At 42.2% G+C, this 23,784-nt stretch overlaps 1 protein-coding gene across 24 annotated transcripts in view; it reads right to left on the bottom strand.

The window, feature by feature from the left end:
* ZNF536 (zinc finger protein 536) overlaps window positions 1-23,784 on the bottom strand; it is a 344,757-nt gene that overhangs the window by 101,191 nt on the left and 219,782 nt on the right. For 22 of the 24 annotated variants that reach the window (XM_064386627.1, XM_064386638.1, XM_064386646.1 and 19 more), the window contains one exon: window positions 17,318-18,898. In XM_064386627.1, the coding sequence (XP_064242697.1) occupies window positions 17,318-18,898 (1,581 nt within the window). Of the gene's footprint in view, window positions 1-4,949; window positions 5,057-10,696; window positions 13,158-17,317; window positions 18,899-23,784 lie in introns of those variants that run through there. The other 2 variants (XM_064386644.1, XM_064386643.1) reach the window with 2 other exon arrangements.

The following is a 23,784-nucleotide window of genomic DNA, read 5'->3' as shown; positions in this document are numbered from 1 at the left end:
CCATTGGCAGTCTGACTGTTCCATGCCAGTCAGTGATGTCTGACTATCCCAGGCTGCAATATTAATGTGTGTTTCTTTAAGAAAGTATATAGCATTTGCAGTATAATGTAGAGGATATGCCATAGTGGTTTTGATTATTAAGGTAAATAGCCATGTAAAATGTGTATAGCATATTGGCACTAATTCCTGCTGTACTGAGGCTCCTTTGTGAAACTAGTTAATTAGTTTCCCCCACCCCCCCCCATCCAAAATTTTGCTTGAATAAATTTGTGGTTAGCACAAGTATGAAGAATTCTGCTTTTCTTGGCAAATTTTTTCTCTCTTCCCCCATTTTCAAAGGAAACCTCCCCCATCTATTGGGATAGCAGTGTTCGTCTTGGATAAAGATGACTGGCTGAAGAAGTAACATTAGCAAAAATTTATTTTGTGTAGCAAAACAGCTGCCCATATTTTCTCTCAACGTAACTGTCCATCACACCATAAGGTGAACCAACAGATTCTGCAGACTGTTATAAACATGTTAATTCTTTAATAAATTAGCCACAAAAGAAGTGTTAATTAACTAGTAAAAATGTTTAAGGATTCTGTGAGAAAAAAATTCATAAGGATTGAAAAATGTATGCTTAGCGATATGTAAAAAAATACAGGTCTTTAACTCAGTTTCTGAGACTTTTACAACAAAGTACAGAGAAAGACAGATGAAATTATGTTCTGACTACATGCACTGAATAAGCCCAAAGGGAACCTCTGTATATAGTTATCAGTGGCACTGAAATCTGCTTAGGAAAGCAACAAGTCTTTTGTTCTGTTGACAACAGTTATTACAATTAATTCATTTTGTGATTGGTATTTGCACTGAGTGACAAGGTGTTATTTTACCTCAGTAAAAGTTAAAATGGTAATACCTACATGTGAAATAACACTGAGTTTGCTATCACTCACTCAAGAAAAGAAAAGATTGTTCAGAAATGCCTGCTCAGCCACCACTCCTGCAAACCTGAAGTGTTAGCATCTGGCTTCTCCTGCTCTTATTTCCCCAGATTTGCATTTTTGCTCTTCTAAAAGTTTATTTGGGAGGAAAACAAGAAAGGAAAAAAAATTGCCTACTTTTAGCTAAGTGACAGAACAAAGCACCGGTGAACAGAGCAGGGGGCGTGCAAAGGCTCAGCTGGGGGTGGGATGGGGCTGCAGGTGCAGCAGCCTGCCCGCGGTGTCACTGCAGGGGGACACAGCGGAGCGTCCCAGCCACCCCGGGCTGGCTCTCGGGGCAGCCGGCTGCGAGCGCTGCCCTCCCGGCACCGAGACAGGCACAGCCGAGGGCAGCGTGCTCTCCGTGCCCTGCCCTGGCAGCCACAAGAAGGGGCGGCCACATCCCCGGCCCGGCCGTGCCCTGTGCCCGCGGGATGCTCTCTGAGCCCCGACGGCAGCGGGCCGGCCGCGGCCCCGATCCGCGCAGGGACTCGGGAGGCGTCACTCCCCAAGGGGCAGCAGCAGGGTCTCTGTGGCCGGAGGCACGGCAAGGTGCCGGGCAGATGCTGGTGCTGCGGGCACGGAGAGCTCAGGGCTCCAGGCACGGCTCACAGGGCTCCCGGTGCCCGTCCGGTGCCGCAAGGCGGGAGCGGAGCAGGGAACGTGCCGGGCAGGGCCGGCACAGCCCATGGCTACAGCCACTCCTGGCTCGGGAATACCTGAACCCCACGGCTACAGCCACACCTGGCGCTGGAATACCTGAACCCCATGGCTACAGCCACAGCTGGCTCTGGAATACCTGAACCCCATGGCTACAGCCACACCTGCCTCTGGAATAGCTGAGCCCTATGGCTACAGCCACACCTGGCTCTGGAATAGCTGAGCCCTATGGCTACAGTCACACCTGGCTCTGGAATGGCAGAGCCCATGGCTACAGCCACACCTGGCTCTGGTACACCTGAGCCCATGGCTACAGCCACGCCTGGCTCTGGAATACCTGAACCCCACGGCTACAGCCACGCCTGGCTCTGGAACACCTGAGCCCTATGGCTACAGCCACGCCTGGCTCTGGAATAGCTGAACCCCATGGCTACAGCCACACCTGGCTCTGGAATAGCTGAGCCCATGGCTACAGCCACACCTGGCTCTGGAATGGCAGAGCCCATGGCTACAGCCACGCCTGGCTCTGGAATACCTGAGCCCATGGCTACAGCCACTCCTGGCTCTGGAATGGCAGAGCCCCATGGCTACAGCCACGCCTGGCTCTGGAATAGCTGAACCCCATGGCTACAGCCACACCTGGCTCTGGAATACCTGAGCCCATGGCTACAGCCACACCTGGCTCTGGAACACCTGAGCCCCATGGCTACAGCCACTCCTGGCTCTGGAATAGCCGAGCCCATGGCTACAGCCACAGCTGGCTCTGGAATACCTGAACCCCACGGCTACAGCCACACCTGGCTCTGGAATAGCCGAGCCCATGGCTACAGCCACACCTGGCTCTGGAACACCTGAGCCCCATGGCTACAGCCACACTGGCTCTGCCCCTCTCTGGGATACCTGTGCACACCCACATAGGGAGCAGGCCCCCAGCTGCTTGCTAGACCCTCAGCTGCCCATTTTTAGCAAGAGAAAGACAAAGCAAGGAGCGAGGAGCATTAGGTGATATAAATTTTACTTTTCATAGCAGGACCCAGCAAACCAAGGAAAGTTTGCAGCACTAGCAAATGGCAAATAATCCATTAGCTATGGATATTTCAGCACGTCTCTACTTTTATTATGAGTTAGCCCCTCTAAACCATTGACTTAACAGAGAATCATTATAAATCCCCATTTTGAATTTTTTTATTAGCAGTATTTATCACCTTCTCAAAATCAATCCTATATTTTTAAATTAAAACAAATGACTACTTGTACTGCAATCAATATGAGTACATTTCCCTTTTTTAAAAGGAGAAAAAATGGAATACAAAGAAATGTCCTTCTTTGGCTGCATCAATCCAATTTCAATATAATTCAATATTTAATAAATATAATCCTCCATGTCTGTGCAGGGAAACATCATAAAAAATGCAAAAGGTTTCTTGGTCTCCAATAACTTGTATGAAACAAAGTGTTTCCTTATTCCTTCCATAAATACTGCAGTCATATGCTACTATGTTTTGTTCTTCCTGCTTATTAGAAAGAGTTTGCTCTGATTATGTATAAGAAAGGTGGTTTACATATTTCATGATTAAAAATCCAAAATGCCTACCTACCATCTCCAGAAAAAAATAATCTTTATCTCCTTATACTTCTTTGACTTGTCATTTTTGAAAGGGCAAAAAAGAAAAACCTTACATAATACCTAATTTGTACATCTGTGGTTTCCCTCTGACTTGCATAGGCACCATATGTTTTTAATTATCATAATAGCCTTAAAGAACCTGTTCAGTGGGAAACACATATGATCCTTTTATTAGTGGTTTGCAATTTAAACAGTTTTAACAGAAAAGGTCTGGCTATAAGGGACTGAGAAGCACAAAGGTCTAAAACCCTGTTATTGACCTCTGAAAGCATGAGTGCAGATCCCACCCACCGAGGTGGGACCTGGCTCTCCTGCCTCTGACAGAGGTAATCAGTCCCAGGTGAAATGGCTCTTCTGGACCTTAAAAGACATAATCTCCAATCTCATATGAGTTGATGTTTCAGTCAACAACTGGCAGAGTGAAACCAGGGTCTGTGAACACCATCCTGTACCCACCCTGTGCCTGCTCCTGCCTGGCGAACGCTCGCACAGCGATGGTGCTGTAGGAGAAGCCCTGAGAGCTCCAAAAGCCCAGAATTTCAGCAATTCTCATTAGTCATTGCCCTTTCAAATTCCCAGTTTTGTCCTTTATGCAAACGCAAGACTGGTGAGCACGCCAATATCCCAGTCACTCGGAGGTAGGAATTAAATTTAACAAGTTCAATTCACTCCTGATTCTGGACATCTAAACGCATAATCAGTCTGATAATGTTATTAATTATCATTCAAGTGACAACCTTTGACACTGGCATGCTCCCACAACCTCCCTACTCCAACAACTCAAACAGAAAATCGTTGGCATGAAAACCCACAGTCTTATGAACAGAAATTGCAAATAAGCAGGCACTGAACATACAACGGGGAGTGAGCAAAATCCCCCTTTTCAGAGAGAAAGCAGAGGCTCACACAATAGCTCAGTCACTTGACCCAAAATTAAATTCTTCACAACTTCATCCCAAAACAGATAATTTTCACCCCAAACAAAGGTCTGTGGGGAGAAGATGGTGGGGAAGGGAGCCTAGCTAAAATTACACTGAGGCTGGAAGTCGTTACGGCTCCATCTCAGGAGATGGATGGTGTCCTCATTAGAACGAAGCTTTATTTAGATGGACGGACAGAATCCTTATTAGAACATTAGGCTGAAAAGTTTAAATGTCAGGAAATACAAAATTAGGATTCTGCAAATAAATGCTGACTTGGAGAAAAAAAAAACTTAGAGCTTCCAGTACAGATCTCACTGGAGATAGTTAGGAAAAAATGCAATCACTCAGGAACTGCAATCTCCCATGCCAATCTAACCCTTTAAGGGTATTCTTGGAAAACTCTGTTTCACAAAAATCAGAGGAGATCCCTTTTCTTGGGCAAAGTGGTTTCCACTCACTATCTGATGCTATCAGCTCCATCCCTGGCTGCACACTGAGCCCTGAGGGAAGGGAGGACTCAGGAGCTGCCATCTCCCACCACCCATTTCAGGAAAAGCTCATCCAAAGGGGAACACGCTAATGTTGGAAACCCATTTCCAGCTGTACAGACCCCAAAAACTGTAAATCACCCATCCTTTGCCCTTCTCTGTCTCATTCCTCATTCTCAGGCCCTCTGCTTTCTCCAGGGAAACTCAGGTATTTTGCAGTGATGGAAAGACAAGCTTAATTATTTTGCATACAAAAGAGATGGTCATAGTTTTCCATTTTACCTGCAAGCTAATGGATCTTGGGATACCAGACGTGGATGCTCAAAATCCCCTCTGGAGCCCTTCTGGTGATTTGTCGTCTCTTGGTTGTCTGTGGTGCACACGGATCTCTGCCGAGGTAATATGTGAGCTATTGCACACTAAAAGCAGATTTTTGAGAGAGGAAGCTCAGGCACACACACAAACACCCCCCACCCCTGCCCAGGCACCCTCCACCCCTCATCCTGCACCTGGCTCCAAGGTGAGGGACCTGAGGAGGATCTTCCATCTCCCAGGCTTCCGTGGGCCAGGCAGCAAAGGCACGGCAGGGTTTGCTCCTGAGAGCAGAGCTCTGCAAGGCATGGTCTTGTCCCTGTCCCAGGGTGATGGCAAAGGGCTGTGGGTGCTGCTGTGCCCCACGCTTTGCTGGGACAGACCCAGACAGCTGGTGACATGGAAATGCTGGCTGAGCAGCCATCTCCATGGACCTCACCCGAGCTCCTTACTCCTCTTGTATGCAGCAGCTCATGGCAGAGGGTCACCCACCTGCACATCATAGGCCTTGCCAGGCTTTGCCCCTTTTGCCAGGATCTAGGCCTCCACACTGAACTTTCTATTTGGGCCAGAAGGGGATGCTTATAGAAACAGATTTTCTGCAGGAAAATGTAAAAGAAAAATAAAATCTTGCATTTGATCATCTAAATAAATATAGACTTCTCTCTTTAGGAGTTTGGGGCTTTTGATTCCAATATGAATCCAGCAGAAATTCAGCTTTCCTTTCCCACAGCCTCACCCATGCAGATCATCTGGGTGAAGTTTTCTGGTGAACAGAGGTGCTCAGTGTTTAGCTTGCAGCACGGGGAGGATGGCAGGGAACCCCATGGCTGCAGTCCCACAGCCAGAGGATGATCACTGAGCTGGCCAGCCTGACTTCCACACGGTCAGGTTTGTGCACTTCTCACACCACCTTCTAAGCATGTGACCCTGCCAGCCCCCAGCAAAGGAGGGAGCATGAACATCTCCCACCAGGATGTTTGGAAGCACACACACGATCCACCCATCCCTCCATCTATCTGTTGAATTGATGTCTGCCACCACCAAGTACAGTCAGCCCAGGGACACCTCTGCAAAGTCTCAAGCAAAGTGCTTCTACTTCGTCCTCTTCTTCTCCCACACACAGTTCTACCTTAAGAGAAATCCCAGCTCTGGGCCTGAAAAAAACTCTTTCTTTTTTCTCTTTAAGGATCCTCCTTTCACAGTAAGGATCCTCCAAATTTCCAAAAAGTGGATAACAACAATACCACTGTGATCCCATCTGCACACAGCAATGGCACTGTAATGCATAGAGCATAAACCACCAAATTCCCACAGACAGCATCTGTCTTACTACAAACAATGGACCATTATCTTGTAAATAATTCTGATTAAGCTGCAGCATTTTCCCCAAACAAACAGTAGGGGAGCGGAGGGTGAGGATTTTTCTAGTGGGAGTGTCGGTTTTCTCCTTCCCCAGCACTGACACTCAGTTTTTTATTCAACTGATTGGCCCCCTCCTCTCCCTGCTCTGTCCCCCATGGCTTGGTTTTCATCTTCTGACCTTATCCTGCTGTCAATCATTTTGGCAACTAAAGAGGGAGCCGTCATGTTAATGGGATTCCCACCTCTATCCTTTGGGAAAGCTTTTCTGGTTTGTTTTCTTCTTTTTCACCCCAATGTACAGTTATATAATGATTAGTGAATGCACCCACAAGCCCTCCCGTTATTACACAGTTCTCCCGTCAGGGGATGGAAAACCCAGCAGCACTGCTGGCTGCTCCTTGGTGCTGGCCAGGGTTTGGGGACGTCTGGTTGTGTGGGTGATGTGTCTCGGTGTGTTTGGCATCTGGATGAACGTGGCATGGCTCTAACTTTGCTGGGTAAAAGCTGTCACCCTCTTCAAAGTCCCAGCAGGGAGAGCAGAGCCCTCAGCTGCGGCAGTGGGGAGTGGGGCGGGGGCTCTCCAGTCCCCAGGAGCAGCACACTGCTCTGCTCTGCACTCCAGCTGGCAGGCTGAGCCAGCAACAGGTTAACAAGCATAATCTGAAAGGATTTAAAAGAAAACCAAGCACACAGACCGGAACAGGGTTAGGTGTGCAAAGGGAAAATTGAAACGAGACACAATCAGGGCTAAGGTGGCCTTTTTCTAAGGTTCTCAAATTGATCTATGTGGCAGCTGTGAATTGAGAAGAGCCCCAAAGAAATCCTAAATTTCATCTTTAACCTATTCATCTCAATGCACAAACCTTTTCTTATATATCTCTCTTGATAAATGTCCCATTTCTATATGGCTGAAATGTTGGTTTTTCTTCCCTGCATCCTCTTAATTTGTCTTGTTATTCATGTGAGAATTTTGGGGTCAAACACAGTTCCTGGCTTGAATTTAAAAAAAAAATAAAGGAGCAAGGACTAACACAGGATGGGTTCATTGAATAACAGGCAAGAAAAATTTTAACTTTAAAGTTGCGAACTGAAATCACTGACATTCAATAAAAAAACACACAAGAACCAATTCAGCCACCAGACTGGGAATCTTCTGAGCACCATGGGGACCAGTTACACTGCCCTGAACAGGAGGGGCAAACTGTGGCAGGCAGTGTATGGCAGGACTCAGTGCTGACAGGGAGCTGCTCACACAGGCACAGCCGTGGGTGGCAGGGAGACAGCTGAGCCATCACTGCTGAGCCATTGCCTGCCGTGGCTGCAGGCACACGGGGCTGGGGCTGGCGTGATGTGGTGATGGCCAAAACCTGCCAGCTCGGCCCAGCTGGCACCCCAAAGAGGCCTGAGGTAAAAATTCATGGGTTTGGTGAAAAGACATTATGGTCAAAGCATGCCACAGCTGCTGCAGAGAGCCCTGAGCACCATTGCTGGGCACGGGCAGGGGTAAGAGAGGTTTTGGTGGTGGGTTCTCGGGCTGCTCAGGAAATCAGGCTCACCCACACCACTGGGGCACCACAGCCATGTACACATCTGACCCCTATTTGCAACGTGTGTTTATTTTCAGCAGGAAATTTTTATAGCTTACTGTAGTTATGTCAGAGAAGGAAGCATTTGTACACTGAGGACTTATATAATGTTCTTCATCTTCAAAGTGCTTTACAAACATTAATTAATTCATTTATCCTCACAGCACTCCTACCAGGGAGATAAGTACTATTATTTTCCATTTCGTAATGTAGAATCCAAAGCAGAAAACTTATTTATTTCCATGGTCAGTGAGTGAATCACAGGTAGACCTGCAGGAGAAGTGAGGATTGCCAGCTTCTGAATTGGATCCCTCCCTCCCCAAATCGTTTATAAAAGACTCATGTTCTGACAGAATCATGCCACATATCGGGATATGCCTTGGGTTTTTCCTTCAGTAAGAGATAATTAAGGAACAATTCCCTCTCTGATCCCCAGCATGGCATGCTATTTTCTACCCCACTGTTGCTCTGCAGCTGAACAATGGCTGTTCTATGCAGGGCAGGCGCTGCAGACGCCCCGGATCAGAGGAGATCGGCTTAAAGGAACTGGCTGGCCCTCGTCCTGCCCCGCACACAATGGGAGGGCAAGGCAGCCTGGGTGCAAGTGCCTGGCGTGGGGCTGCCTTCAGAGACACCTGTCTGCAAGTGGCACTGCTCTGGGCAGGAGCCTCTCTCAGCTGAAATCACTCACACCCAGTCTAGCTATCTAGAAATTTCACGTAGTAGGAAAATTGCTGTGGTTTCCAGCATTTGGTCTCGATCCCAGTATTTGGTCTCCATCCTAAGTGTAATCCTTTGACATTTGTGTGGGAGGGGTGCAGAGTGCCTGCTTCACCTCTGTGGTGCTGCTGTAAATAAACCTCTTTCCTGTCTGCTCCTCTCCAGCAAATGAGTGGCTGCTTGAAATGGCAATAACAGTTACTGTGAGCTCGAGAGGCTCAATTTAAAGACAGCTCAAAAACCAAAATTGTGACTGGGTCTTCTAAGGAAGCATTCAGACCCAAGAATGTGAAGCAAAATCAGGGATGACAAACTGATAAAAAATATTTCCTGAAATTTTATAATTTCTGAAAAAGACAAGTTTCACCTGTTACGATCCTTGTTAGTGGAGACCTTGGTCATCCTGGGTTTTTTACCACTTTATGTTTTTACAATAATCAGACTGCATAAACCCCTAAACTTTCTAGGTAATTTTCAAGCTCAAAAAACCAAAACTCATTAACAAAGTACGCCATGGCATACTGCAGAAGATATGACCATGTCCTACTGGGGAAAGGCCTGTACCTAGATGTTGCTTCAGAACAATCAGAACAATTGTTTAGTGATAAATGTTTTTTTGCATATGACTCATCAACCCTTGAAAACAGGATTCCTTATATAATACAAGTGCTGACACAGCCTTCACTTGAGTGGGGTGACTGCAGCTGTATAATTACAACTTTAGATTTGATGTTATGGACCTTAGGTTATGCCATTCAGACAAATGTTCCATTGTAATACAGAGATATTTTTCCTTAGTCATATTGCCCACAGGACAATAAGGACTATATTCACAGCTCACTGCATAGAAGTTTAGGCATGGAACAGCCAACGGTACTACACAAAATGAGATTATACCCAATGGGGGTAAAATGGATTCATAATTGCCACTTTTTCTTGTCTCTTTTTTTTTTTTTTTCTGTGCTCCTAGTTGATACTTTTTTGGAAGTGCTCTCCAAATAAAAGGAAGAACAATGTCACACTGAGTCTGGATAAATGTTACAGTTGTCTCACAAATGCTGTATTATTTCTAGCCCTTCCAAAATAATATAATTGTCCTACTGCTGAACCACAGATTTTTCTCAGTATGACACAGAACACTAAAATGTCAGGTCCTGACTCATGGTGTTTTGGTGGAATAAATAAAAAGTACCAATATGCTATTCAGAAGGGAGAGCATTAATGAAGACGTGACACCGGGAGCCCCAGCCATGTTTTCCTTCAGCTCCCACTGCATGCTCAGCGGTGCTCCGGACAGTGTCAGGGCCCCCAGCCTGGAAACACTTACCACGGACCTGGGTGGTGCTACTGGCACTGGCAAGGCTGGCTGCTGGCTCTCCTACGCTTGCTTTACCTCAGGAGAACCCTACGTGGGGCTGGGGAGGGAGGCTATTCTCAGGATGCACATTCTTCCCATGGGAAACCAAACGAGCGCTCAGGGTGATTTGCAGGGTTGGAGCTGTGACTTCAGTAAGGCTGGGCAGGATTACTCAGGAAAGATCACTCTTTCTGTATGCTCCTTGTATTTCTCCACTGGGACAGGCCTTGCACACCCACCACTCACTAGGTCTGCATTTCCAGCTGTAGCACTAGAACCCCGTATTTGACTCACCCTGGCTGAGCACCCCAGCACTGATATTTGCACACTTAATCCACCCACACTGCTCATTTTCAACCCAGTGCCATCCGCAAAAATTTGTACTGGACTTTAATAGTGACAGAGGAGAAACAGCTCCCACATTCCCAAGGTATTTTCTGTGACAGAGGAAACAAGTCTACTGCCCCCCGTTATATACCTGCCTAACCATACATGGCACTGTTCTAATGTCTTAAAAGATGGGATTGTAAATAAATATCATTTACAAGGCCAATAAGCAGCTCTGTAGAGTTTTCCTCTCAAAGCATCAAACAACTGTGGATTGCATGAGTGGTCTTTGGTCTACCAAAAGGTACAACAGTTTCTCAGAGTTTTCTTGAATTAATCAACAAAATGACTCAAAACTGCACTAATGGTTAACAGCTTTTTTTTTTATTAGCAACACTGAGATAAGTTATTGAAGCATTTTAGTATTGTTTTACATTCCATTCAGAAATGACCTAACTTGTAACTCCATATACATTTAAAGATATAGTTTGACACTTATTCAGAAAGCAACAATTATTAAAACTTACATACCTTCATTACCAGGAAACCTTAATATATTTTCTAATTACTTCCAACAATACTCTATTCCAAAGCACATGATAACCCACTAGAAGTTTACACATTTCACTTCAATCACAGGTTTTATATTGTGGATGTCAGAGTGCTGTTCATTGAATTTTACTGTCTTTCTTGGTTAATATTGGAAAACCTGGCACAATATATTAAGCTAGAAATATTGCTTAAAGAATATGAAAAAAGATAACTACAGTATTTTTTCCTGCTAAAGCATTACAAAATACAGGACCATTAAAAACTCAAATAGAAATGACAATAAATAACCTTAAAAATGTTAAGAGAATTTTCACTCATACTAAAGTCCATTCCCTAAGCTTGCCAAACACATAAATAACAGAACATATTCAGGACCTCTATTTTTGTACTATTATGATGGTTTGTTATATATTGTGGATGTATTGTGTATACATATATTAATGCTCACACTTAAGGTATATATTTTTTTCTTTGCTGATACAATTAATAAGCCTCAGGTAATTATTTATCCCTGGCACTACAGGCATCTAGATAGGTGGGAGCAAAACTCAGAAATTCCAGATATGCAATACTGTGCATAACAAGATCATCTCTGCATAAAGATATCCTAGGTTCCTTAGATTACAAAGATGAATTTGGTTATTTATTCCTGAAAGCCTGTAACATAAAATTATAATTGCTGTCAAATTAATTGTTTAAAATTGGCCTCATAATAGGTATTAATCGTACACTTAGTTTTGACTTACAAGAATGTCTAAATTGCTCATGTTTATGAGTAGTTATAGGAAATACTATACCTCAGACACAAGAATGTATATTCCTGAACCAAAACACAAACCAGAGCATTGTCTCACTTTGGAAAGACCTGGAAACATCTCTATGCCTCTGCCTAATCCTAAATTATAATTTAAATTTGACCTGGATATGACAAAAACAATAAGAATATATTGTTTGGGAGATGAAACTTAGAGCAAAAATCATACAGCTCTAAGCTTACATCATTATTTTGTCTCTGCAAAGAAAAGAAAAGCCTTTCTGTGCTAGGGATTTGCCTTGGTGCGGCTGGCCACTGATGTCTGAAATCAAGGCACATACCAAGGCCTCCTTTTGCAAACACAATCCCCCTTTCAGATGTGGTGCTAGGAGGGACTGAATGCCTCCAGTCTCTCCAGCAATAGGAGGTACTCAGCACTGAGCTGTATCAGATACTTTAGGGGTTAATTTCCAGAAACATAAATGGAATGGGAATGTCACACCACAGTATGAAGAATGGTAAGAACTAAAAGTTTTCAACAGTAAACAAAACGGTGATACTGAACTTGTCACCTGACCAATTTCTGATAGAACAAAATACAATCAAATTAAATTACATGAAAATAGCAATGAAATTTAAAGTCAAATAATCATAGGACCTGATTCTGCAATCCTTAGTCATGTAAGTAGTGCTACTCATCAGGAATGAGGGATGCAAGACTGGGCCCTTAGCTTCTGCTTAGGAAGTCAATGTTGATTCAGACAGTATCTCTTCTAGCCAAAAATATGCAGCAAAAGGAAAGTAACATAAACAAGGCTAAATGTCAACAGTGTTTGCAGACTTACAGACACCATCCATTTGTTTGTACTGAAATGACTAGCGAACCATTTGGCAAATACAATGCTATTCACAGACCAGCCCTTTTATCCAGCAACACAAACTTCACTGGATCACTGGCATTCCCAGTTAATTAAAAAAAGGAAGCAAGCCATATGAGTTTGGTTTGATATTGCCATGCAAATGGCACTGTGACATCCAGAAGTGTGTTTGAAACCCAGGCGGGGGCCAAGGTGCTGATCTCCTGTTCAGAGGAACAGTTTGTACTCTAAAAGCTGGCCTTGGACCTCCTAACTGAAACTAAGAAACCTCTTCAAAAGCATGATAATGGGGTAAAGAAAAGCCTGCTGTAAAACATCCATATCTTTTCATTCTGCCTTGAAGAATATTCTGGTTACTCCTCCAACTGCAGATCAGGACAAAGTGTTCCTTAAGTGCGTTACATGATATTGTAAATGGGCAGTGCTACAATTTGCTGCAGTAGGATGACCTTCCATTGCCTCAGAGCTGTCCTAGAGCTTGGATATATTTTGCTTCTTAATACGGATTTTGTAATTTAAAAGTTCTGCAATAAGGATTCAGGTGAAGCCATCACGAATAATTAAAAATCTTTTTCCGTGTTTCTTGTGTTGGTGGTAGTTCTGACGGGGTTAGCATTATGATCTTTTTGGTTTTGACACCTGTGGCAATAAGCAATTTACAATAACTAAATTCACTATTTAAACATTGGGGTAGAGCACTATAATTATGTGACAATAAAGCTGTAATAATCTGCCACAATTGATCTTCCCCTTGCCCAGCCCTCTTGTCTGCGCTGCAGTTCCACATTTGGAAGGTATTTCAGAAAGTTACAATGCTGAACATTTTAATAATTCTGTGCAATTCTGTGCAATGCTGAAAGCTTTCTGCTGCAAAGGAAACTGAAAGTGCTCAGCCCTTTGCAGGATCAGAACTCCAAAGCTGCTCCCATGTATCAGAGGGGCCCTGCCCTGTTTTCATACAGTGAAAGAAGTGATAATGGGGTGGAGCCTGTGCAGGAGAAAACAGCACTAATTGCAGAGGAAAGCAAGCATGAATGGAAGCAAATTAGATTTAGAGACAACATGGAACTAATACTTTTGGACATCATTAAGTGTGGATTCAATAGCACTAACCCATTAAGCAGCCAGCTAACGCCAGGACTATATCTGGCCAGTAGCTCTGTAGCCCATCAGCTCTCCTTTGAAAGCCTAAGTACTTCCCAAGTAGCAAATGCAAGAAGGGAAATTTTACCATCTTGGTCACAAAGCAGAGAAATTTAAAGGGGCGGAGAGAGAGAAGGGATAGGGTCTTGTCATAAAGGGCCTTGTGCACAAATCACAAGTAAATTGAGGTATTGGAACAAAAGGTAGAACATTATTGTGATGCAACTACACGAGTGTGGGAAGACAAGCAGAAAAAGAGAAGAGAATAAATGGAAAGGAAAACAGATCTTTCAAAACTTAAATACAAAATAGATCCAGAACCTCCAAGCTTAACTTGTCAAATCAGCAAGGGCTGTGAAAGCAGAGTACACAGATGCTCAAGACAGCTACCAAGCCATGGGCCTTGGGTCTCCCCTCCCCACTGGGCTACTCGGTGCCAATCAGCAAGGAAAGACCTGTCATTTCCTTAGGAACTGAGTGCCAGCAACATTAACAAGATCCACTCCTAGGTAGAATCACCTGAGACTCCAGAACCAAGTACAGTTCAGGAGTAACTCTAAAATTATCTATGCTCTTTTTTCTTTCTGTTCATTCTGCTGTATAAGGAGAAAGATTACAAAAATTCGTGATTTGTTCTCAGTAGCATTTTGACATGAAAATTTCTTTATTATGCAGTAATTATGGTTCTTTCCTAATTGTGTCTTTCATCCCTGCAGCCTGAAGCATGATAGGAGCATAAATGAATTATGTGTCTGTCATCAGTCTCTCTCATTCTCCATGACAGGGAAACTGAGGACTGCTTCCACATGTGCAGTGACTTTCTGAAACAACAATGTGAGTTGCTGGCATTCTCCTCTAGATACAAAACTTTTGTTGTGCCAAGATTTTTGCTTAAAAACTGACCTACTATCTTAGGGTAAAATCTGCCATCTAAAAATGATCCACATGGATTGCTGAATACCCCAGCTTGTTTTTAGTCAGCCAGAATTTCAACTCAATTAGCGTGGCCAGCCAAAGAAGCAATCTCAGCTTACTGAAGCTGAAATATTTTATTTCAATTTTATTTCCTCCGTATTCTGACTGTGGAAAGAGAACTATGCCTTGCTCTCTGAGTGTGCAAGGACTGTTATCAAATGCATCAATGTTTTCTCTTGAGATGTCAACAACACACATCACTGGCTGTAAAAAGAAACACAAATGCATGGACTTTTCCCAAACACAAAAGGAACATGAGAATCATGCCCTGAAATCAGATGCTGGAGGTGTGTCTCAAGTTTTCTGATCTCCTAGGCAAGGGGAGAGACAAAGAGAACCACGACTTTGGTCATGGGCTTCGTGCAGGAGGAAAGGAAGGAAGGCTAATAAATGAACAGGGTGCTCCTGATTGCTAATCTGCAAGTGCAGAAACATCAGGTGGGATTCCCCACACTAACATGCACAAATGGAGTGTGATTTCACAGTATAAAATGTCACTGAGAAAATGAAAACTCCCCCAAAACCACTACTTTCAAGTGGGTGGTGTCCAAGCCAATCAAACAAAAAAAAAAGAGCTACTGACATGGGGCTTGCTCATACTCTTCCACTTTTCTGTGAGATATTGAGAAAAATGAAATCATGCATTTAAATAATCAACCTTTATACTTATGTTCTGCAAACACCAAGAGAACGACAGAAAAGAATTTTAAAAAGCTATTTTTGGAGGGGGGAGACAGAAGGACTCAACAGCATTTTCGATTAAAAAAAGGCTTAAAAAGTAGAACAGAGAAGCTTCTGTTGTTTCTTTTTTTCCTTCATACTTCAAGTCAAATCCATTATCACTGGGCAGAGCTTGTGAAAGGGATATGGTCTTTAAAATCATATAAACTCAAGCTATCATAAAATGTCTGTTGAATTGATTGGAAGATGAAACAAAAAACTAATGGAAGTAACATGACCTCATTTCAATAATAATATTAGAGGGTTTTTTCTGTTGTTTTAAAAATTTTATGCCTGTGAAAAGGTATAAAGATATTTTGCACAAAGCAGCTAATCTTAGTTTTCTATTTTTTTACCTTCTTTGTTTAGACAGTAATTTCTTTGCTGTATTTTTTTTCCTTTTTTTTTTTAAATTGATTTTACTCCACAAATGGAAAAGAAAATCCAGGTAGGATTTTACCTGCTGTAAATTAAATCAACTATTTACTTTTTTCAATAATGTAAATGCTGATTTTGAAGAACCTGAAAATATTTCTAACTACCTCAATTGCTTCTTAATCCACTGAGACACAGAAGTTTACAAGTAAGGCCACATGGATACTTGGGCAGATATTGGTTAAATGACAGATATGGGCAGATAATGACAATACTGTGAAGTCACAAGGCTCTAAGGATACAAGTGAGATAAAATTCATGTGTAGGCTTTTTTATCAGATCAACTAATACACATGGAAAAGCAGGGAGGGGCCTGGAGTGGGCTTTGAGCATCTATGCTGCCAGTAAAATCAGACAAGCTCCCCCTAACCTTAGGTTAACCAGGGGAGCCACTCTTAAGTGCTTGCAGATTGAGGATTTCATTTTAAATTGTCAGGCTTTAAAAATGTTGATAATGTTTGCTTTTATTTTCCTTTTTTTTTTAAACTTGAACACATTTTATTATGTATGTTCAGCTCTGACAATGAGTTTTCTGATTGGTTTGAAGGTAAGTGAAATGAGCATTACTGAAGTTTTTGTGTCCTTTGCTTACTCTGCTTTTTAAAGTGATACTGTTTTCAAAGGATTTACACTCTAAAATCTCTTTCAAATAAACACTATGCTGACAAAATAGGAGCTAAATAATAAAAACAAAAGCCTCAATCTCATTTGTTCCAAATAGATTTAATTCCTGTAAATATGAGGTGTGTGATATGAGGGAGTAAAACTGCAGTTTTGTAAATCAGAGACTAGAAAGGGTAAAAGGTGGTTTTATTTGTTTGGAGTGTTTTTATTTTAATTACCTGGAGGCATACTCTTAATCAGGCAAATCACAATTTACACAACTGCTAGTTAGAATAGCGAAAATGGTCAAGAGCAAGTACTGCATGTGTGCCATTGAACCAAACCAGAAAATTATAATTAAAAAAAAGAAAAAAAAAAGGAGGGAAAGAAAATAAAAGTAAGAAAAAATAAAATCTATTCAACACAAGTAGACACATTCCATGCACTTGGTCTTTGATTTCATTAGTGTTGTGGTAATTGAGCACACCCCAATTCAAAGAAAGTGGGGGAAAAAAAAGGAGAAAGCAAGGTTTGCTTGGCAAAGCATCCAGTGTTTTTCATGGGTTTGTATATCAAAATACTGAAAAGTTTGCAAGTTACCATGTATATTTTTTAAAACTTTTTCCTCCTTTGAGTATGCTAAAGCAGTAAGTATCCCCTTCCGATGCCACTAGCACAGATAGTCTATATTGCTGCTACTCTAGTTTAAAAAGCAGGTTCTTTCTAAAATCCTGTGTAAGTATGCATGCAGCACTGCTGATTTCAATGGAGTAGACCACATATAGGACAAGAATTTGGCCCACAGGGTTTAACATTTAAAAAAATGTATTACTAACAAACATGACTAAGTATATTTAAAGAGCAGCTTCATGATTCTGCACAAGTGTTTTCTGAAATGGTCTAAAAGAAGGTCTAAAACTTACCACACAAGTCAGGTCTCTTGATACATCCACTAGTTGCTGTGCTACTTGCAAGTCCATTAAAGGCTGCTAAGCCATCAGAGCTGTAAGCTCTTAGGACTGACAACATGTTCATCTGCTTCTCCAGGACCTGCGGACCCTGAACTTGTTCGGGTTTCATCACTTCTTGTGCAGTTTCGTGTGAGGAGAGAAGATTCTGACCGTGCCACTGCTTTTCTGAAGCTTGTGGCAGTGGTGATACGAGCCCTTGTGTGGGTTGTGAGGTGACTGCACTTTGTATATTGTCGCCTCCTTCGCTGCTTTCTTTATTTAGGGCAGACAACTGCTTATTCATAATATCTGGTTCTGTGTCAATGTCCTCATCTTCAATGTTTTCTTCCTTGGAAGATTCCATATCCTCAGATGAAGCTATGTCAGAAAGGTCATCAATAGCACTTTTATTTACAGAGTCAGAGAGCAGAACATTTGGGTCATCTTCGGATTGTGTTTTTATTTCAGATTCATTACTGGTGCAAGAATTTTGTGTTCCCGTGCCAATAACACCAGGATAAACACCGAACTGCTTATAGAAGTCTGTTGTAAAATTACAAAAAGTGGATTCCATGTGGCTGGGCCAGGCAGCGCTCTTTTGCTCTCCCAGGGTCTCTTTATTTTGTCCTTGGGTCATTTTCTCAGAAGCTGTGTCCAGCTGGCTCAGCATGTTTGAAACTCCTGCCTCCTTGCTGGACTGCACAGAGGAGGGGAGCAAGCTCACTTTGTTCACCGAGGCTGAAACCTCCCTAGACTGCTCTTTGCTGTTGCCTATGATGTTGTCTTTACGTTTAGCCTTGCCCAAGTGATTGGCTTGGAGGTGCAGAGCCATTAGCTCCATGGATGAAGTTGTAAAGGAACAAAATAAGCAGCCATGCCAAGCAATGTTGTCTTGTACAGTGACAGAGGAACCTGGCAGGGAGGCTGCATCGGGCCTTACCGACAAGTCCAGAGGTTCATATTGGGACTTTTCTGTTTTCCGCTGTGAGGACTTGCTATTTATCTTCTCCTCACCACCATCTGAGCCCAGAGCTTTTGCTGACAGTGGATCTGAGAGAGCTTTATCCTTCATTTCTTTTTCTTTCTTCAAAGAACTTAGGACAAAGCTGTCCATGAAAGCTTGCAAAGACCCTTGAAAGTTCACACCATTCCCGACCATGCTCTGGTAAGCACGGCCGAGTTCGGAGAAGTGCGTTCCTTTGGAAGATATGTCTGAACCCTTCATATTTTCTGAAGATCCTTCAGAGGACATGCCCACTGCTTGTCCTTGCTGATCTCCAGAAGACAGCATTCCTGATGTCCACTGCTGTGAGACCATGCCACTTCGGAAGTCGATACCAGGAAGTCCCTTGAAGGCTCCTCTCAGTATGTCTGGTCTGATAAACACAGAACTTTTACTGGGTGTCTCATCCTTGTGTTCCTGACTTGCACTCTGCCCAGAGAGTGGTCCTGCTCCGTTCTGTCGCTCCCGATGGTGTCGTTCCAGGTGGTATTTGAGGGATGCAGACTGAGTGCCAGCATAGTCACAATGTGGACACTTGTAAGGCTTCTCACCTAAAGGTGAGACAAAGAGGAAAATATAAAGAGAGTTAACTGTACTTTGGGCTACGGATGAGTGGAGCAATTAAAAAATCAGAGCATTAGCTGCTTACAAACAAGAAGATCTTGGTAGTAATAATTCATTTCTTAAAAAGAAACACCTTTAATCGAAGACTAATTCGTAAATGGAGTATTTCTAAAATGGGTTTCTAGAATGGGGGGTTATTCAGGAACGACATGGTATCTACACACAATTAGCCATCCTTTTCTTAATCTAACATGTAGAAAACTGTTGTAGAATTAAAAGCTATGATTATGAAAATGAAGCATAACAATTTCAACCACAGTAATCATTAAAACACAAGTTTAAAAAAAAGAGAGACAAGGAATGTAACAAATGGATGGTTGCAATATTTTGTGTATACAATTGCTCTAAAATTTGTTTAAATTATACACATGGAAACCATTTTTAAACCTAAAAATTTTATGGCACTGTTACGCAAGACTGAAATGAATGATTTAAGTCTTGCTCTGCAGTAAATCATGGATATAATTAGCAAATGGCATACTGCACAAGTAATTTATCATTATTTGGAGGGCACCATTCCAGAAGGATTCAAAGATCTGCAGACCTACTGCATTGTTTCTAAATAAAGAACTATAAATACAGATTCTATAAAATATTAATATCATTACACTACATAATGACTGCAGCATATAAGAACATATAGTTAAAATAAAAAGTAGTCTGTAAAAAAGAAATTGAGTAATAAAAAGTGCAAAATATATTTAGTTTCTGTATTTGAAATTAGTATTATCTACTGGTTTTTGCAGTCCTTTAATTTTGTACTAATGACATTTCTAAGGCTCAAGTAGTAAAATGTGTAATTTACCTACCATAAGCACTTTTCTAGGTTTGGCTTGAATAGAGTTTTAAAAGATATAAGATGATTTCCGTGAGTTAAGTAAATATTTGAAGCCCACACTAAACTTTTATTGTTCTTCCTATACTTTCAAAGAGGCAGAAGATTTTACACGTATAATAAATATTCACATATAGTCATAAAGACGTATCTGAAAAGGATGTACATCTAAGCAAAGGTACCTCTAAATTTCTGCAGAGCATTGTTAGCAATACAGAATTATTTTAAAATAAAAAGTACGGAAATCCTCTCCAAAAGTGACAGAAATCTGAAAGACCTGCAAGCTGTCAATACTGGCAATTGTTTCTGTGAGGGAGCTCTGGAAGAAGAAATTGTTTTTTCTAGGTAGCTGCTTTTTTTTTTCCTAAGTGATACAAAAGACAAAAGCAAGCCTCTCCGAATGGTATAATGGAAACATTTGTTTTGAAAACTTCCTCCACAGTAAAAATGCTGTATAATATTATGTAGTTCACCAAACCAGCTGGAAAGTTATCCACTTTCAAATAACCTCAAAATCTGCTAAAAACAAAATTGAAAAGCTTTCAAACTTCTGTTATTTAAGCTAGAGGCTCAATTGAAGGGCTGGTAAATACTTGGGAAGCTGCTCCTCTCAATGATGGCAGGAATTTACTGATGAGAGACAAGCCCAGAACACTCCCATGGCCATGGAGGGCTGCACGAGAGCTCCCTGACATGAACAGGGGCTGGATCTGTGCTGCAGTCCAGCCAGGGCTGGAGCACCCTACCAGCAGTGGAAATTCTAAATCCATAATGTAATCCTAAAGCTAAACGGTGAGACATGAGAGCTTGATATCAAACCATATCAATCAACCTTTTGAGAGGAGAAAAGCTCAGTGCCTCAAACAAGAGGTTCTCAGCAGAGGGTGAGGTAGTAATTAGCATGGTTCATGCTTTAGGCCTCTGTCCACACAACAGAAGAAATCAGATTTAAACATTTCAATGAAATTTCTGAGTCTTTCCCAATCACCTAATTAAGCTCTGGGCTTCACCGATGGAGGGGCTGTGTTTAGTGGGAGCTGTGCAAAAACAAACAGTTCCTACTGAGCCACAAACCTGAGACAGAACACACCTCTCTGGGCCTCTCTGGTCCCAGGGGGGCACCTGAGCATGCACACACCCATCACAGGCCTTTGAGAGAGGGAAAAGAGGACAGAAGACACGGGCTGTCTATTTGTTTGCATTTCTGCAGGGCTGTTTGGGAGTGTGCAAACTCTGACAGCTGTGCTGCCAGTCAGAACAGGGCCAGACAGTGATGCTGGGTTTACAGCATCACTGTAGTATTTTTGGGGCCTCTTTCAGTTCTGATATTTATCCCACCAGTTACTGTCAGCAGTCACTAGTGACTTCTGACACAATTTAAGTACTTCAGGCGTTGCTAAGACATAATGAGACTGGTGAAAAGTACCAGACTCTGCAGGGTTAAACGTTCTCACTTTTGAATTTTCACTCCTCTTAATTGAAAAGCTCTTCCTCAGCATCCCCTATGCCTTCACGGAAATCTTTAACACAATTATATTGAGCACTTCCTTTCATTCTAAGGATAGTTCAGTGTGTTTGCATTGCACATCAAGTGGCACCATCTAAAAGTGTGTCCCAGCATTGCAGGCACTACATCAACTGCTGGAAAACTATTGCAGGGAGAAGGAGAAAATTGTAATATAGTCTGTACTGATGTTGCTAAAAACATGCAGAGACTGCTTAAAGCAGTATGCATATGTAAGAATGGGTATAAGTTTAAAAATGTTAACTGGAGAAAATTCTAGTTCTGTTTTGTATTTTTAAAAGTACCTTCAGTCTAAAGCCCTGGGCACAACATACTCTTATTCTGAATTGCTAAGCCTTGAAGTCATTCCATTTTCTGCTCTAAGGCTTCTCCACAGAGCGAGTTTCCTTTCAGCAGAGGAGATCTGCACAGAGCTCACCACCAATGCCATGAGCATTGGACTGAAAGAAGACACCGACTGAGACAGTGTGATAAAAAGTTCAGATCTCTCCCAGCCTTGGTGTGCTGCCTCTGTGGTGCTCTCACCCCTCACATGGCTAGAAATGAGATCTAAAGCTGAAGGTCTGAAATGGAACTCAACATGAAGCAACACACTGTGCCACCTTTGCAATACAGGACTGGCCAAACAGCATTGTTCAAAGGGAGCTGTTCAAAACCTCGCTGTTCTCTGCCAGATCCAAACACTGGCACTGGTTAGTTTATTTCAAAGCAGTCTTAAATGCTGCTATTTCAAGGGCAGGCATTGGGAGAAGGGAGTAGGATGGAGTCAATCATCTTTGAATCTTTTTAATTTAGTCTGTCAGTATTTCCTAAATTCAGTAATTGTGCAGTTATTTAGATGCTACTTCATCCATTCCAATTAATAACCAGCTACACCCTGTGTAAGACCCTGTACAAATGACAAAACAGAGTTATAAGCTGCTGTGGGAAAAATCCCAGTCTAACCTCAAACCAAGCCAGTTTCAATGTAAAACCCAAAGGACCACTAATTTTCAGGATTCTATCAGCAAATGCAGTAGTACATGTCCAAAGAACACTGCAGGGGACAAGGGAGGTATGCTATGATTCTTTTCAGAAGACAACCTGTTTGTGTCTCATACTTTGAGGAAAGGTTTCAGAGAATTCATCCTGGTGTAATGACTACCCTGGTATTATTGCCAAGAGCAGTGTCTGGATGAGTTATTTAACACTTAATATCAGTTCACATAAATTAATGTTGCCATGTAGGAGTGAGGGAACATGACTTTTTCAAAATAATCTTCTGCATTTCATATCCAAGAGTCATTTTTCATTGTTCACAAAGGCAATGGCCACCCTGAATTTGCTAATTCTCTGGCCCTGTTTGCATGCCTGCAAACTTTTCTACAATGGAGGAGGGTGAGAGAATATTCCAGCATGTACAATTAACAAAACAAAAAAAACTTATAGGGAGTACCTTATCTGGGCAGCACAATCATAGTTCTGATCTACCTACTGTTTTGGTTTACAAGATACAAGATATCTCAGCGGAACTATTTTATATCAGGATAAAATAAAACAATAAAAATTCAATGCTGCTTGTAAAATCTGCACAAAATCTTGGTAGATAACTGGAAACAGACATATTGGCCAGCAGAAACAGGTCCATTTGTACAGCAGGTTTATAAACCACCCAGCTGTATGACCTATGCAGGAGATCCCCAGTCCTGCTCAGAACACAATCTGACCCTAGCGGTCAGGGGAACCATCTGCTACGGGCTGTGCAAGGAGACCACAGCCAGATTATAACTAGATTTACAGATTTTAAAGCCAGAAGGGACAATTATGATCATCTAGTCTTATCTGTTCTACAACACTAGCCAAAGATCCTCACACGATAATTCCAGCATCAGAGTGTAAATACATTTTGAAATAAAACTTACTTGCTATAGTTTAAACAAATTACGTTTCAACAATGGCAGTGAATAAGACTCCAACATGTCCCTAGGTAAACTGACTGATTAAGTACTTTTACTGCTCAAAATGTGTGCCTTATTTCTAGCTTGAATTTGTCCAGTGTTTGCTTCCTACTGCTGAACATTGCTACATTTTTCCCTGTTAGATTGAACAGATTTTTTTTTAAATTAAAAACTCTATTTCCTGAGGAAGGTATTTGCAGACAGCAAAACAATCACTTCTTCACCTTCTCTCATCCTTGAGTGGAACATCCTTCCCAATTTTTCAGTGTCCTTTTAAATTATGGGTACCCACTAAAGCTTTGATGAAATTTCAACTTGATAGCAATTTTATACAGTCCAAGACTGTGTTTACATCCATAGATTTAGCAATCAACTAACAGCTCATATTCTGTTGCTTCTCTACCACAGTCCCAGGCCCAGTTCATCACCGCCTCTAGTATTTTTTCCTTTACATGTTGCTGATTTAAAATTCATATTGTTGAAAAGAGCCCACTTGACTAAGTGACTAATCAGTGC

This window comes from Passer domesticus, chromosome 12 (assembly GCF_036417665.1).
Source record: "Passer domesticus isolate bPasDom1 chromosome 12, bPasDom1.hap1, whole genome shotgun sequence".
Lineage (NCBI taxonomy): Eukaryota > Metazoa > Chordata > Aves > Passeriformes > Passeridae > Passer > Passer domesticus.
Note: the sequence above shows the minus strand (reverse complement) of the source record. Positions and strands in the feature narration are given on the sequence as shown.